At 38.8% G+C, this 17,448-nt stretch overlaps 1 protein-coding gene across 1 annotated transcript in view; it reads left to right on the plus strand.

Annotated features, from left to right (window-relative positions):
* The first annotated feature begins 1,170 nt into the window (after positions 1-1,170).
* LOC134203937 (ATP-binding cassette subfamily G member 4-like) overlaps positions 1,171-17,448 on the plus strand; it is a 93,152-nt gene continuing 76,874 nt past the window's right edge. Inside the window, exons 1-2 of the mRNA XM_062678773.1 lie at positions 1,171-1,372; positions 1,432-1,609. Coding sequence (XP_062534757.1) covers positions 1,171-1,372; positions 1,432-1,609 — 380 coding nt within the window. The remainder of the gene's footprint in view (positions 1,373-1,431; positions 1,610-17,448) is intronic.

Raw genomic sequence — 17,448 nt, forward strand, 5'->3', positions numbered from 1 at the left:
GAAGTTGCTGCATTACAATCCAAGCATGCGCCGCCTATTTTATGCATTAGCTGCAAATGCATTCCTTCACAGAGAAGACAATGACTTCTTTAATATTGTTATCGACGGGTGTAGATTACATTCCGTGGTGTCTCTGCACCACTTGTAGTACCATTTACGAACGCAAAGAAAAATTAGTGCAATGTCCGTTTGCCAAAAGACCTCACTTTTGACGTTGGTTACATCCATGCTAATGACCGTTATGCCAAATGGCCTTTATGCTAAATGACCTTATGCAAATGGCGTATGCCAAAATCTTTATGCCAAATGGCCCGCCCCTTTCATTAATTCTCGTGATTTTCTTTGATTTTCTGTGATTTTTTCGTCATGTGGTCAGAACATTGTTTTAATGAATACAAAAGCAGGAATAATGAAGAATAAACTCGTGGAAAAGGCGACCCCAGTGTACTGTTACAGTACACACTTAGTTTTTATTTCGAGCTCGGTAAAAAACCGCACACGTGCGCCAAGCACAATAATAACTTGATATTCCGGCAAAAAAAGCGTTTGTTAGCTGATGTTCGGCAAATTATTTGTGATTATCATCAATTTTAAGAAATCTCTGGCAATAAAACATGTTTGTTGGGGAAGGCTAAAAGGATTTTGTCAAAAGTTCAACATTTTGCTGAGATCCGGTAAAAAAATTAATGTAAAGGATAAGATCTCACTTAAGGTCCTTTTAAAAATTTCTTAAGTAATTTCTTTTTACGATCTGTTTCAAGCGATTTCTCCAGGGAATTCTCTTGAATTTCTTCCATATTTCGTCCGGAAGAAAGTGCTATCCTAGTGAAAAACTATTGATTCCGGAAATTTATGTAGAAGGAATTTCATGGAGAAATTTCCAGGAATTCTGGAGGAGCATCTCCAAAAAACTTCCAACAATTTTTTAGTATAACGAGTCCCTAGAATTCAAGAATTTCTTTCAAAATATCTACAAAATATCTATTTCAGAAATCTTTACCGGAAGAGCTTTTTCGCTACCGCTCAACTCCTTGTCGAAGGCACCTGAAGGGAAGTCATCAGAGAGTCTGCTTTGTGGAAGAAAAATCAAGGTCATCACTAGATCTACTGAAACCTCCAACTTCTTCCTACAAGCTCGGAATCAAGCAAGAAAGCAGTTCAACCGTAAGCATGGACAAAAACGAGAAACTACGATGCAAAGAAGAGCTGTTTGAACGAAAGGCACTTCGAAACAATACTCGGTCATGGGGAATCGACACATTGAAACTGGCTACTGAGCTACTGGAAAAGCGGAACCTTATTAGGTCACACTGCAATCATCTGAAGGAAACGGCAGAATGTAAATCATCTAGCATCAACAGCGCAAGACAAGGTACCAAATCTCGCCATATACTTTTGGATTCATGCGGTCTCAGTCAACTCTGCTGACAGCCCTGTACCAGCAGTACCAGGAACTCATCCGAACCGTTGCAGCGCTTCAGCAGAGCAAGCCATCCTCCAATGAACTACATCAAGGAGGTCATCGTCGAGCACCAGTCAAACCACCAAGTGCTACTATCAGGCCAGGAACTGAGCCAGCTTCGCCAATCTTCGAGAACCAGACAACCTCGTGAGGTATGTATCATCTCTTTTAAGAGGGGAGGTGCTTGGAGACCAATTCTTAGACTCTGAAACGCACCATCTATTTAACGGTGGCCTCATCTGTCTGACGCTAATCTGTCAGGAGCGACTGACGTCTACCGGTGAGCGAGCGTTAGAGGAAGGATCTGTCAGCCGATTAGCAAATGACTGCCGCTGTGCATTCACCACCACTGACAGTAACCACGCCGCGTTTTTAAATTGTTATTAGAATTAGTTTGAAAAAGATTTTAATTCACTTGTTGATAACTCATCGGCCCATTTATCACAACAGTATTCTATGTAGTTAATTGTTGATTATATATACATAGTCTATGGGCCATTCACGGGACGGTCTTCCCATAGGCGCCGATTTTCACAGTAATTTCCATCATTACTTTAATAACGTGCAAATCAAATCACATCCAAATAAGTAAACATTTGGGGACTATTATGGCAAACGCAATCGTTTGCAGCATTAGGGGCAAAATATCCAAAATTTAAACCAGTCAAGTGCACTCCTTTTCACATGAAAGTCATGGGAAAGATACGTCATGACCCTAAATGACCTGAGTGGTTGAAAATTTATCGGTTGAAGATCGTTTTCAGCCAGTATGGGCACGGCTGCGTGGGTTATCGCGTGAGCCTCTTTTCAAACCTTTAGATGATCCGAAATTCCTCCACAAATTCTCCGAAGTTCTTCAATGATTCTTCGAGTTCTCACTAACTTCCGGAGGTTCCGATGAATTCTTCTGAAGTTTTTTCAAGAATTCTGAAAGAGTCTCAAGAATTTTCTTAAAAGTTTCTCCAGGAGTTCTCCGAAGTTCATTTGGAACGTTCAAAGCTCGTTCAGGAATTTTTCCGGAAGTTCCTCAGGACACCATCCGGGGGTTCATCACCAGGAACTACTCCGAAGATCCTCCAGAAATTTCTTCTGAAATTTTCTTCGGAGGTTCTTCCAGGAATTCTCCAAAAAATTTCAAGCTGTGAGTTCCTCTGAAGTTGCTCCAAGATTTTTCAGAGTTCCTTCAAAAATTCCTCATGGAAGTTTCTCCAGGAATTCCTCTGAAGTTCCATATGAATATTCTTTAGGAGGTTTGCTCAGAAATTCTTCTGAGAAGTTCTGTATTCCTTGAAAGAATTCCATAGAGTTCTCTCTCCAAAAATCTTTCCAAGAACACTTACTAAATAGCTTCACAACTCTACCATGAGATCTTCGATACATGTTTTGAATTCTCCCGAAATTAATATGAAATTTCACTCCAACCCACCTCCAATAAATTATTTGGGAATTGTTCACGAATTTTAGAAAATTTGATCTAGAAAATCTTATGCGCATTCCTCTGGGAATTCTTCCAGAAATTAATCAAGAAAATCTCCATATCAAAAATCTGCGCAGAGCTTGAAATATTCACTTCATGAAGCAATTCAGTCCGAATTTTGACAAACATCGTATGAATATTCAAAACATAGAATGATATAGTCAGACGACTCTACCATGGCTAAACTTATTCATTCGACTCGTCACTGAGTGTGGGTCACTATTGGAGAAAAACACATAAATTAGATTGTTTACTTGATGTTTTCCGTGGAAAGTGCCTCGGATGAAAAATCGGTCTCAATTCTAGTGATAAACTTATTTTACTCATTTAAAACGTGTTCAGATTTCAGATAATTTATTCAATATTCAATGACCCACATTCAATCGAATATTGACAGTCCAGAGCGACTATGAATGTGTTTGGAAGGAGCTGACAAGTGAAGAAAGTTTGACTTCTCAAAATTTTCTTTGATTATTTTTTATCTGTTATCAAGGATCTCTTCTTGAAGTCGTTCTCGTCGGTGAACGACTTTCCAAGAGAACTTTGGAGGAATTTATAGTTAGTCTCAAGTTTATTCCTAAACTTGTGAATTCTTCCCAATTTTGATCAATGATCAAAGATGAAGATTTCTAAGAAATTAGCAAAATTTGAATCTTAGTTTTTTGTTTGTTCTTTAAATTAATTTCAAAGGACTGTTGGACTTATAGGATTTTTGAAGGAATTCTGAAAGAGTTTGAATGTACAAGAAGCAAAGTCTTTCAACACAGCGATGCAGTCGATTTGAATTTTAACAGACATATAGTAAAGAGAACAGACTATACCACGTTAAAAACAAGCGAACACTTTATTTAAATATTTCCTGTACAACCATTTCGGATCTGGAAGAAACCTTAAACGACCAATCTCCGAGATATAAAACGATCATGCCATTTGTACCATCTCAGAAATTTGTATATATTACAGACCAATCAAGGTGCTTCAATGATATGTCTAATTATTGGTTTCTGTTTTGCAAAATAAGGATTGGCACTCGCACATCATGACTCAAAACGAACGCTAAACTCAAGGTTGTCGATAAACGCAATGAAATTCTAGGTATTCCTGCATCACGCACATCCATTTTGGCACGTTATCTAACAACGAAAGAACTCAGTCGATGTTCATTAGGTTGATCCAAACTGAAAATCTGTTTTCTTCCCTATATTTGAACGATAAGATTTATACTTTTATGTCTGTTTTGTGTTTTCTAAGCCCATTTACGTAAAGCATGGCCATACTTTGTCGTCCAGCAAGGGCAGTCTATAATGAACCGAATAAGATCCGATCTTAGCTTCTTCGAACAATTAGTTAGATTTGTATGATCGCATGTTTTTACATTAATTAGCATATTGTAGCAATGCTTAGTATTCTAGAACAACCCATTAAAGGGTATTTCTTTTGTTCTACAACTAGCTGGTAGTATCTGAATGATCGAAACACCAATCTGAGACGACAATGGCAATCACTTAAACGTCCATACTATAAGGTATAACCGAAATGGGAACCACTACTTCTTTGTCCTGTGGCGACAGATAAGTAGCAGATTACACTCTAGATCTAGCGAATGCACATTCGTCCATAGGTTTGAGTGCTATTCGATTAACAGGGGTCGATAACACATGATCTGGATCTATTAACCATAACCACACTCAACACGCTATGACTCATTGTGCAAGAAAGCACCGTATTTTATTAGAAGGAGCATGTTTTGAACTCTGTGCATTGGTGATTTATGGATTCTCTCGTAGGGTTTCAGGAATGAAATGTGTACCGGGCTGATCGCAAATTAATGCTGCTGAACGCTCCACTGATTGGTTGCATACATTTCCATCGGCAATGAAATCAACCTGCGTGGGGCACTCAGATACGCATCTCAAATCATAACATACTTAGGGCAGCATGAAATTCATGATGTGATGTTTTGCGCTTATGAGAACTCAATGTTGGTTGAATTAAACCACAGACCAGGTTTGAGATTTTCTCGACCAGTTCCAGTGGAGACATGTTGTTGGATGAAAAGAGAAAGCAAGTTTTTCATCACATTGGTCCATGCTGAATGTAGGACGGTTGATAATGTAGACAGATTAACGGTGTTGTAGGGTCCTCCCCAATCATAGGTGTATAAATGTCAGGGTGAGGTGTTTGGTTCCGGACGGCCAAGTATTCCTCAACGAAAAAGTATCACCGTGTTAGCCCTATGACAAACTAAATGCAAAAATGAGACCTATGAAACCGCGGATTAAATTGTAATTGTAAAGTGTAATGAACTCTAGGTCTGTGACGCGACATTTTTCAGTGATGCCAAAAAGTAGAAGATATTAACGGTTTGTATTCAATTTACCTGAATAATCGATAGCTAGGTAATGCTAAATTTTTTCTGGTTTGAATAGTGCAATTTCGAGCGTACCACAGCTTTTGTAGATTTCAATCCAATTGTACCAGGATGATAAATTTGTTAGCTATTTGCCTCGGTCTTAGAATAATGCAAGATTTTCATGACCAAAGTCAGTTACTAAATAAAAAGATTAGGGGGTTTTTTTTGACTGAACGAGGATGGTGAATATGTAAAGGTAATTATGAATCAATTTCATCTAAACCAAGATGAGAAATAATGGTACACATATCTTATTTTCAGTTTGAAATAAAATTCTTTATCGTCTTTATTGAGATTAGCAGATTATTCTATTACTTTGTTCGATGATAAAGCGATTTTTATAAATTACACCCAGGTTTTTTGCACGTTGTTTTTGCAGGTTTTTTTTCGAGTTTTTTTAACGGATTTTGAATTAACGCGGTACCAGCCGAAAATTTTCTTCTTTTGAATGGAAAACACAATTTTATGGATGGGAACGATTGTTTTAGAGTATAAAACCGCATACAATAAGTGGGTATTGCCAGAATAGGCTTGATCAGTAGAAGTAGAGAAATCGATGTCTGACGCCATTTTAGAATTAAGATGGCTACTTCCGGTTTGATTATGCAATCATGCATATTTAATGGCTGTATGGAGTCAGTAGCCGAAAATCAGTTATCGCATTTTGAGAATTAAGATGGCGAATTTCAGTTGTTGAATGACTGAACCTATGGAATATGGAGTATTATCTGGAATGGGCTCCCGAGAAGAACCAGAATCTATTTCCGCCAATTCTTCGAATTAGATGGCTGTTCCTTCAGAGAAACCTTTTCAATCCTGCCGACCTATAGAATTCCTCGGATTCTTTTCCAGAAATTCCTCCGGGAGTTCCTCGAGTGTCCTCAAGAAATTCCTCCGAAGATCCTCCACATCCGGGAGATTCACCAATTCCTCTCAAGTTCCTCGGAATTCTCGAAATTCTCGGGATTTCTGGAAGTTCCTCGCGATTCTCCGAAGTTCTCCGAATTCCCCGAGTTCCTAACCTGAAGTTCTCCGGAATTCCTCCGAAGTTCCTCCGGGAATCCTGAAGTTCATCCGGGAATTCTCCGGAAGTTCCTCCGGAATTCCTCCGAAGTTCCTCCGGGAATTCCTCCGGAAGTTCCTCCGAATTCCTCCGAAGTTCCTCCGGAATTCGGTTCTCCATTCCTCCTGAAGTTCCTCCGGAATTCCTCCGAAGTTCCTCCGGGAATTCCTCCGAAGTTCCTCCCAAATTCCTCCGAGTTCCTCGGAATTCCTCCGAAGTTCCTCCGGAATTCCTCCAGTTCCTCCCGAATTCCTCCGAAGTTCCTCCGGGAATTCCTCCGAAGTTCCTCGAATTCCTCCGAGTTCTCCGGAATTCTCCGAGGATTCCTCCGAAGTTCCTCCGGAAGTTCCTCCGGAATTCCTCCGAAGTTCCTCCGAATTCTCCGAAGTTCCTCCGGGAATTCCTCCGGAAGTTCCTCCGAATTCCTCCGAAGTTCCTCCGAATTTCTCCTGAAGTTCCTCGGAATTCCTCCGAAGTTCTGGAATTCTCCGAAGTTCCTCCCGATCCTCGAAGTTCTCCGAATTCCTCCGAAGTTCCTCCGGGAATTCCTCGGAAGTTCCTCCGGAATTCTTCGAAGTTCCTCCGGGAATTCTCAGGAAGTTCTGGAATTCCTCAGAGTTCTCCGGAATTCCTCAGTTCCTCCGAATTCCTCGAAGTTCCTCCGAATTCCCCGAAGTTCCTCTCCTGGAATTCCTCGGAAGTTCCTCCGAATTCCTCGGAAGTTCCTCCGGGAATTCCTTCTGGAAGTTCCACTAGAAATTCTCCACCAGTTCCTCCAGGAAATCATTCAGAAAATCTTCTTGAAATTTCTTGAAATTGAAAAAACGATATATATTATCTCATCGCAAATCAAAGAAATAAGAACCAATCTCGTCGCTTCTTTGCTAACAAGCGTGTTCCTTGGTGAAAAATTTATATAGGAACAAACCTTTCATTGCTTTGTGATGGATGAGATGGAAATATGAGCTATGAAATGAAGTGCCTAACGTTCCTAGGACACCGCAAACTTTTCCGGTCGAATGGTTGCAAAGTATTTAATGAAGGTTTCACAAAGGGGACCTGACTGTAAAAGGATAACTGACGAGCCCTGATGTTGCTGTGTGTATGTCTTCAAAATTTATGCAAAGTTATCCGGCGGATTCAGGAAAAGATCGATGCAATCTTCAGGCGGTTCCGTGCCGGAAGATCCAGTGTGGACCTTATTGTCAGTGGAAAAATGTGAAAACTTCCAATATTTTGGAAGCTATGGCGTCAGACGGCGTCCAAGATAACTAGAAGCGCAGGACGGATGAAACCAAGTACTTTATGAGTTTGACATCTGAAGGGCAGATATAACGCATCAAACTGAATTTTCAACTCTAATGTGAAATCTGTACTGTTATACGGTTGTTTATCAACAGATGTCTTACGATAAAGTTGCCTGGTGGCCTCACCAACTGATCTCAGCCCATCGTCCGATAGTAGTAGGCCGATAGAACGGAAACTCGATCAGGGGCTGGGTCGTCACATCTTCACGAAGGGGAAAGAACATGCAAACAAGCATTAGACTGAAACCCAGTGGGAGAGGTCGCGAACAGCTAGAGGTAACTCTAGAAGCCTTGCGACGGCGTTCTAAACACCAATTTCGGCTTCACCTCATCGAGCCAGTTCGGACAATACCCAGTTTCTAAGTTTTTGTCAATCAAACAGACTGATAAACTTTTCACTTATCAATACATTTTCTAAGTCTTTTCAATGAAAAGGACAATTTTTCGATGCTTTTTACACGGATTTTCAAATAACGGTTTTTTTACTGTTTTTTGCTAGGTACGTATCCCCTCATAAAAAAACCTGCGTATATTATATTTATAAAAAACACGAATTCCAGTACAGGAATCTAGAACATTTGGGAGCTCTGCTCTAGATTTTGTATTGGGTTTATTCAATCCGTAAGGTTGCCTAATTAAGAAAGATAACATACACCTGATTGCACCGAGCTCTTTCTATCTAAACAGAAACCTACTCTTTGTCTCCATTCGAACACCCAAACGCAATAATTCATTCATTACAACGAGTGCAATAACACAGACCCAGACCCACCTTCCATAATCAGTCACTCACCGACACTGGCTCACGATGCGATTATTAAGTTCTCGTCGTCGGTGCGCGCGCGTTCCGTCCCGACAGACCAACGGACAGCTAAAGTTGCCATGCGGCGGGCGCGATAAACCGCCTCGCCACTGAAACTCATTCAGTATTCATCGTGAGTCGGCAGTGCGCGGATCTGTCGCGTGCGCGCGCGCGTTCGACCCTGTTGCACTCTGCACCGAAGAAACACAGAAAGAAAGAATAACGGCCCTAGATCGGTAGCACGCCCCTGTGTCGTAGCCCTTGTGAGATTGAGCAACCAGAGTGAAGCAGTTGTGCACGTTGAGTGTTTGAATTATTAATTAATCGAAAAGCGTGCTGACTTTCTTTTGTTCATCTCTGGCTCGCTTCAGTGGGAAAGGAATATTCTAGTCGTTGAGCCCAGTGCTCGCTGTTCGAATTTTATCGCGTGTCAGACGTAGAAATGGACGTTTCGAGTTCCAGCAAGGTCGATTTCTAAGCAGCTGCTGACCCAATTCAGTCCTGTTTGAGTTGGTTGGCGCAAGCGGTAAAAGCGGTTTGCCAGTTCTGCGACCTGGTTTCAACTTCGATGAAAGAGTGGTCTGTCAGCGCTCTGCTCCAGTACGTCGACGCAAAGATTGGGTGTGCGTAGACGGTGCATAGGAGGACAACGACGTCGCACAAATCAAGTCCCAAGTCCAGACGACAGGGCGGATTATGCAAGGAATGATTCGGGAAGCAAAACGATAAGATATTGTGCTTTCATCTGACGGTTTAACGCAAAATATTTATCTAATTGCATTCAAACGTGACGTAACAGGAATGTGAATCGGATTAACTAACAAGTGAATCAGGCGGAGGGCAGCACCGCTGTCAGTGTACGTATGATGATGGTAGATTATGGTAGAGTATCCTGGGTGATATTTTTAGAAACCGCGGATGCTGCTGTGTGACATGTGGTGAGTTCGTCTCAATTCGCAAACCAAGCAGCAAATCATCAAGAAACCGTGCAATTTCTGGTAAATAAAGTGAATGTTTGTGTGAAAGACGCTGAAGAGTGCGGAAGAAGTGCAAGTTCAACATCCCCATCGAGATGGCGGAGGCGTACGAGATGTGTAGCACCAGCAGCAGCAGCAACAAAACAATAATTTCAGCGATGATAGTCCCAGGGGAGCAGCCAAGGATAACGATTGCCCACCGCAGTGCAGGAGAAGGAACAGTTCAAGGAAGCGGAACTGATGATTCAAAAGATGGATCCGGAACGGGGAGCCAAAGGGTTGGTGTCAAACGCCCAACCACTTTGGGATTGCCACCTTGAAGATGCACAGAAGCTACCGAGTTCGAACACAGTTCCAGCATTGGAGCATCGACTGCTCGTCGTTATTGCGGCGCGACTTTAAACCGGTTACCATAGCTTCAAGGATCTGTCGTACCTAGTGCGAACGGCATCTCGGAAAGGTGAGTGGGCGATTTGTGGTGGATATTAGTACGGAAAGTGCTGATAGTAAAATAATATTTTCTGCAACGTCGTTGATACGAATATATCTTGCGTATGATGCAGATACATTTGAATTCACGCCGATTTTTAAATTTATTGTTTCAGCAAAAATAATCACATCATAAGTTTGATAAAATGTTTTGAATTGTAGAAAAAACCCGGATGATGCGATCGGACGATTGTTTTCCAAAATGTTAAAATAATTTGTTTGGAGCCAGTGAGAAAAGTATACCCTGTGAATATAATTTCTTATTACAATATGTCAATCATTTTTGAATTTAAAATATTCGTTATCAATTTGTACAATTACTATTAAAAAATAAGAAAAAGAAATTTGATTATAAATTGTTTTTTTTTTTTATTGAAAACATTAGTAAAATGTTTCTTTTGTTAACCTTCAAGTGCACTGTTGTGAATACAACAAAGATACAACAAGATATCTTTTCAGTCAGTTCACAATTTGCACCACCATGTATCATCCTGAAAAATAGTTCTTTATCAGTTGAAGATTTGGGTATATTTCTGGTACATGGCCTTCCGGAAAACCCAGAATGCCCGTAAAAATGGTCATTTTGTAAAGTTCGTCTTAGAGCAGTGCATTTTTTTCTGAACCATTCCTGACGGTGATCTTAGGGAGGCTTGTCCTAAATACACAGTTTTTACAAAACAATGACCGCAGGTGGCCATCAGACAGCTTTCTAAAAAATCCGGAATGTCCGTAGCAATAATCAAATTGTAAAGTGCATCCTAGAGTAGAATTTTTTTCTAAACCATTTCTGATAATTCAAAGTCAATACTCTTTACCATACAATTAGTGCAGAATTGCCCAATCTTTTCAAGCCACGGGCCAATTTTCAGATTGACCACTTACTGGCGGGCCGAGAAATATTCGGTACATAGCAGATAATTGATCAACAATTATTTTTTACTGCTTCCATTCTTGATAAAAGTTGTTCACACAGATATGTACTTCTGAAGAGAGAAAATATCCCATGTATCTTTCTGAAATGTATCTTTCTGAAATTTAGATGTAAGCTGTTGATGCATTTGATGTCAATTATCGCCTTTTGGAATATTCCAAGTGCATTATTTACATCAGTAAGCGGTGTTGAGGAACAGTGTTCTAAAAAAAATAGCGAATAGGCTTGAAAGCTACTGTTGAAAGGCTTGGAGTTTACCAGCATATTCAACGGATTTTCATGAACTGTTTTCAACCGGTTTAGAGCAATTTTTAGAGCAAAAGATTAGAGCAAGCTACTCACCCATTCAGCTTGGGAATTGGTTTTGCTTTGTATTGTAAAAAAATTGATTTTCTTTCGCTTTCAAGCAAGGTAGCATGGGTTAGCCAATGAACTAACCTAACAAATCTTTGTATTCTGCTTCCATTTCCATCAACATAATTTTGAATTAGTGGTGGTTGAGTTTCATCTCGTAGGTAAAGTTTATTTTTTTGATAAAATTTCCCTTATGAAGACAGTTACATGTACCTTGTTTTTTACATTAAGTATTTTCATCGGTTGGGTGCAGGAAGAATTAGAAGCAGATGGCTTTTTCACGCAACGTGTGGCCATTGGAGATTCTCCATAAGATCCGGAACATCCGTAAAAATGGTAAATTGGAGATACTCGTCATAGATAAGCGTGATTTTTTATTAATATTTCCATTATCGAACTCTTAGTAAAAAATGAATGTGGTAACCCATTTTGATGGAGTCTCCTGTAGCCATTATTTGACTACTTTTATGGTTATTTCGGATCTTTCGGAGCACCTCCATTGGCCACTCAGATACATGAAACTGGGTAATGACAAATTTTTTCTTGCCCAAAGCACACCACTTGTCCTTTAGGACAAGTGTAAAGTGAATTAACCACTTTAAGGGACATTTATTATCTTTCGGTGGACCTGCATTTACCACTCAAGAAGGATCCATGAGGATGGATCACGACAATAATTATTCCTTGCTTAGAGCTGAACAATTTTTTTAAAAAGCTCTCTTTTAGTATGAGTTTTATGAATTTTTTATGAATTGACCACATTAACGGATGTTCCGGTCTTTCAAAAGACCCCCACTATTCACTCATGTACGTGGAAACGGGTCACGACTTTCATGTTTTGTTCAGAGAACGATCATGAAAATATTTGAAGAAAAAAAAACGCTCTCTTGCGTTTCAAGAATTAACCTGTTTATGGATGTTCTGGAAAACCTCCGGTAGCCACTAAGGCTCATCAAAATAGGTCACGATAATTATTTGTTACTCAGAGTACAATGATAAAAGGCTTCGAAATAAAAAAAAAACGTCCTCTCATTTGATAAGCTTCATGAATTGACCACTTTTACGGATGTTCCGAATCTTCCGGAGGGACACCAGACCGTCAAAAAACCAGAACATGTGATGGTGATGCAAATTCCCATAATTATATCATGATAGGGGAGGATCGTAGTTTCCGACGGGTTTCGGGATTCGCAAACGGCCGGGAACACACTATTGCGGACGGACAGCTTATAGTGTTTTCCGCTGGGTACAACTATATTTTAACTAAAAAACCTTTCGAGATTTTGCGGAACTTTTATTGAGTTACTTCACTTTTGGCGGTTTGACTCTAACTGAACATAATTCTTTATTATTTCTTCCTATTTCTACCCTACGTTGTGTGAAATTTTTGAAATTGAATTTGCTATAAATTTGAAATGAATCAAAGGGCTGCCAGTCTTGCTGTCAGCATCATTGGTAACCTAATTTTTGACAGCAGTTGCTTTGAGAACTGTCATATCATTTATAATATTTTGTTCTTAGTAGCCATTATCTTCCAAATGTTATAAAAATATATTATCATAATATGATTTAAAAATGCCTAACACCGAATTGCCTATAAGTTATAAAAAAGAATGTAGCAAAGTGTTCTAGCCATAGATATATCATAACGTTGATATAATTTGATAATGTTGCCTTATTTGTGACGGGCTTATTTTCCTGTTCTTGAAAATCAATCTAACCAGATTAAAAATTTCCAACTGCACAGTAAACAATACATTATCTGATTCTGTTATAAATTTCTAACAAAATATGTTATTTTATGTGATAAAATTGTAACACAATCCAAAAGCTTTTTGTTACGCTAGTATTATTTTTAATAGAAATTTCTGTATTTGCACAACATCCTGAACCAAGTTTATAACATATTTTGTTACAGAAACTAAGAACTTAAGAACATATGTAAATTCGAATTATTTTCAGAAACGCAAACATAATCTGTTCAGAACCTCAAACGGATTCTGTTCAGAATCTCAAGCAGAACCCTAAACAGACCCTATTCAAAATTTTAAACGAATTCCGAAAGTGTGCTGCTCCGAATCTCGACCGGAATTCTGTTTAGAGTGATGAACAGATTCTCTTTAGAATACAGAACGGATTCTTTTCAGAATCTGCTTAGAATCCCGAACGGAGTCTGTTTACAATTCCAAACGAATTCTGCTTAGAATTTCGAACGAATTTTGCTTAGAATTATCGAAGTTTCACGAATCGTTTTTTTTTTTGCAGAAAGTTAAACAAGAAATAGTGGTGCACATTATTTTATCGATGATTTTTAGAGAAAAGGTGATGTCAATTACTTTCTTCTCCGATTACCGGGTAAAAGACGTTCGGAGCGATTTCTTCTTCACAAATTCTGGAGATCTCATTCCTAAAGCATTCTGCATTATAATACATTCGCCCGGAGTTGTGGGAATTACTTTTTGGATAATTCTGGGGTACTGCTCTCCCATCCCAGATATTGTATGAAAAACCTTTATCATAAATTCTAGGTCATTCATTTTTCTTGAATTTTGATGAAATTTTGGAACAAATGTTCCTGGAAAAGTCATTCCACAAAATGTTGGACTGTTCCTCCCCCCACGAACTCTGGGAAATACCTCTTTCAATGTTCTCTAGGAATTATGGAAACTAAATTCTTTCAAAGCTTTCAGGGAAATGCTCTAACCAAAAAAAATAATAGATTCCTACATAACGAATTCTGAAGAAATCATCCTCCAAGAATTTTGAAAATTTCTCCAAGTACTTTAGGGAACCTAATCTCCAAGTGTGCTTCAGTAATTCTGACATATTACATAACCAATAATTTTGTAGAATTCCATGTCCAAGATTTTCTTTTCCATTTCAATTCTTTAGACTGAATTCTACTTTTGGAATTGCAGAGGGATTCTTTCCCCATGAATTTGGAAGAGTCTTTCGTCCAGTAATTCTGAGGAATTCCCCCTTCAAGACTTTTGGGGAATTTCTGCGCCAATTATATTTGGATTCGGATCGCAGCAGCCCACTCGCGTGGAGGGCTATGGCTGAGTATTTTGTTACGGTTAAAAAATAGATTCGGTTCCAGCAAGTGTTACAATAAGTGTTTTGTGAACAATCATAAGTTTTTAGTTTCGATTCCCAGCCCCTCCACCAAACCCTCGTCAGTCGCCGGATCCGCAGCCCATACGGTGGCGTTAGGGTTACGCGCCCTGCCGGCTGCCTGATGACGACTGACAATTTATTCTTCTCGGAGGCATTCCTCCAACGTTACCCGGATAAATGGCAACCGAACAATGCAACGATCATTGGATACACGACATGGACAAACGGACACAATGGACTCACGATGAGATGGACTGGCAACGAAAACAATAATGGTAATGGACGGATCTAAAAATAGATTCTGTGTGGATTCTGTACAGCACAATACCACAGTAGATCTCGGCACAGTAGCGGTTAAGAAACACAGAGTTTTAAAAAATAAGTTTTCAGTGAAACCACATTTGTGAAGATAGTTCCCGATCCTCCAAAAATTAAATGTCATGTTTAATGTATCGAAGTTTTCAAAGCGATAGACAACTTTTACATTCATTTACTATTACATTCGTCCATTGGATATGTTCAATGTTTCAATCCCTTGTCAGTGATTTGGAAGTAACGGTATTGGTATCTTTTCATGTCCTAATTTTATATTATTTTAAAGTTATTTACAAATTCTAGTCCACCATTAAAGCTAAAGATTTAGATGCCAATAAGCCCACAAATTTTCCCGTTTCTCATACCCAGTGATGATTCTTGATAAATAGCCTATTACGGGGCTACTAGGTGGATTATTCGGGTTTTTTTAAGCGCTATAATATAAAGATTAAAAACAATAATTTGTGAACGAACCCCAAGAAGAGTATTGATCCTAAATTAATCATGATCCTTTTTGATGGCTATAAATAACACTCTGTGAGACTTAATCCTTTCTATTTATATGTGGTGAGCTGACAAATTTACACTTTAACCTCTACCCCTACCCCTCGGATCTCTCGTAAAAAATCGTTGACATATTTTTTTCTGGTTTTTGTAAAGTTTGAAGCATATGGGGGGAAACGGGAATTTAATATATTTCACTTCACTTTTTTTTCTCGTATCAGGGAGCAAACAATGGCGCTTAAACCTAGGCTAATTAGCCAGGGCAAGTCTAATAGTTACATAAACTTTTAGGCATGGTCACTCCCAACGACTATTCAAACTTATTATATCATTTACTTATGATGATACTCCTAAACTATATCCCCTACCAACCATCCAACTCCTTGACATCTATGAGGCGTCGGTGAGTCGCTGGCCTCTCGTTAAGTAGATGTCCAGCATGGCCAGCAATGGTAGCTTTCATGCTTTATCGTTTTAGACCTCCAATTGGATTTCCATTAAATCCATAAGACATTAGATATGAAAGTTAAAGAATATACATGATAGCTATCAGCAGTAATTTTTTAAGACTTTCTTCTCGCATGTACTATTGGTGTTTAGAGCGGAACAACTCCGCCCTTTTTATTGTGCTTTGCATAAGTCTTTCATATACCTACATGACAATTTCTTTTCACGGAAAACACATCAATCGTAGAATATATACACCATGATACTATTCTACTTGATATGTTTGAAGCTAATGATATGATTAAAAATGATTCGCAATACCCTTATTTATAACTACGAATTACTCCGTTACAAACGCAACGCATTGCTGCGCCAAGGATATTGGGGAACTGCTGCTTTGATTTGTAACCACGCGAATTACGCTAAGCTACAGAAGAGAAATTCCGTGTTGTTTTTTGTTAGCAAATCTATGAGCAATTTTTGGATTTTTTTTTTCTTAGGATCTGCCGAAGTGGTTCTATGCGATTCTGTTAAAACTCTCTAGGGATTTTTTTTTAAATGGGCGTAATTGATTTTGATCTTTAATATGGCGATTATGCGCTTTATTCAAACTATTTTTGTCAACTAATGTGCCCAGCAGAAAGAATGGATTTACATCTATCTGGTGGTAACGTCAGCTGATCAATATAAGCTGAAAAGAGAGAGTATGAGCCGTTTCAAATTTCAAGGTCAAATACAATTACGCCTATTTTTAAAAAAATCCCTTGAACATGAATGAATTCTTTGGGATTTCCAAAAGATTTCTGTATCAATTCGCAAAGTTGCCATAGAAATTCTTTTAAAGTCTGGTAAAAAGTTCTACGGAAGTACCTGGAACAACCTATTTGAACCTGTAATTCATATTTAAAAAAGAGCGGGGTGATAAATTTAAAAAACACGAGCGATTGGAAAAATATCATTGCGTGTCGTGTTGCACTGAGTCCCCATACAAACCAATAATAATCAAAACATACAACAAAAGATATCCCTGTTTCTAGCTAATTTACTCATTCTCTCACTTCTTCTTGATGAATAGGGGGAGATATTTGAGCATTTGATCATGTTTTTCAACGATGCATTTTGGTTATGAATTTAGATGCAAAATAAGTGTACGCTAATACCGGACACTTCTTCAATAAAAATAAGTATTCAGAGTAGTAATATAGTATACTCGCAATGAGTTGTAGCCAATAAAACGAGTTAGTAGATGGTTATAGGGCTCTCCAGGTAAATTGCATATACAGTCAACCCAAAGTTCCCACCTTTTAAAAGTCATCTACAATATTCTTTGCACTATTATTCCGAAGCTTGTTGACACCCCAGCAAAGTAAAACAATTAAATTAGAGCAAATTGAGCAATACTGCTGTTGAAAATATTGTTCGCTAAAATAAAAAAAAAAAAATTACTGTCCAGGTCTGTGGGACACGGACAGCTCTTCTGATACCGAAATTGACTTTAGACTATATTTACATAAGATTTACATCAGAATTGCTGATTACAACCTGCTAAAGTAAGCTAAAACTAAAGTAAACTAAATTTTAGAAATATTTTTTCAATCTGCATTTTTGGAAAAAGTAAAACATAGGGAACTGAAATTCCGTACAGTTAAAGGGTCTTCAAATAGATCCTACTTGTACTACATAAAATGTTATAAAAACTTCTAGGAGTGTCGTTTTCGGAAGTGTCTAACATTTGGAGGTGTCCGGCGCTGGGGGATCTCCCCCTATTTAGTACCAGTTTGATGGCGTAC

This window comes from Armigeres subalbatus, unplaced genomic scaffold (assembly GCF_024139115.2).
Source record: "Armigeres subalbatus isolate Guangzhou_Male unplaced genomic scaffold, GZ_Asu_2 Contig297, whole genome shotgun sequence".
Classification (NCBI taxonomy): Eukaryota; Metazoa; Arthropoda; class Insecta; order Diptera; family Culicidae; genus Armigeres; species Armigeres subalbatus.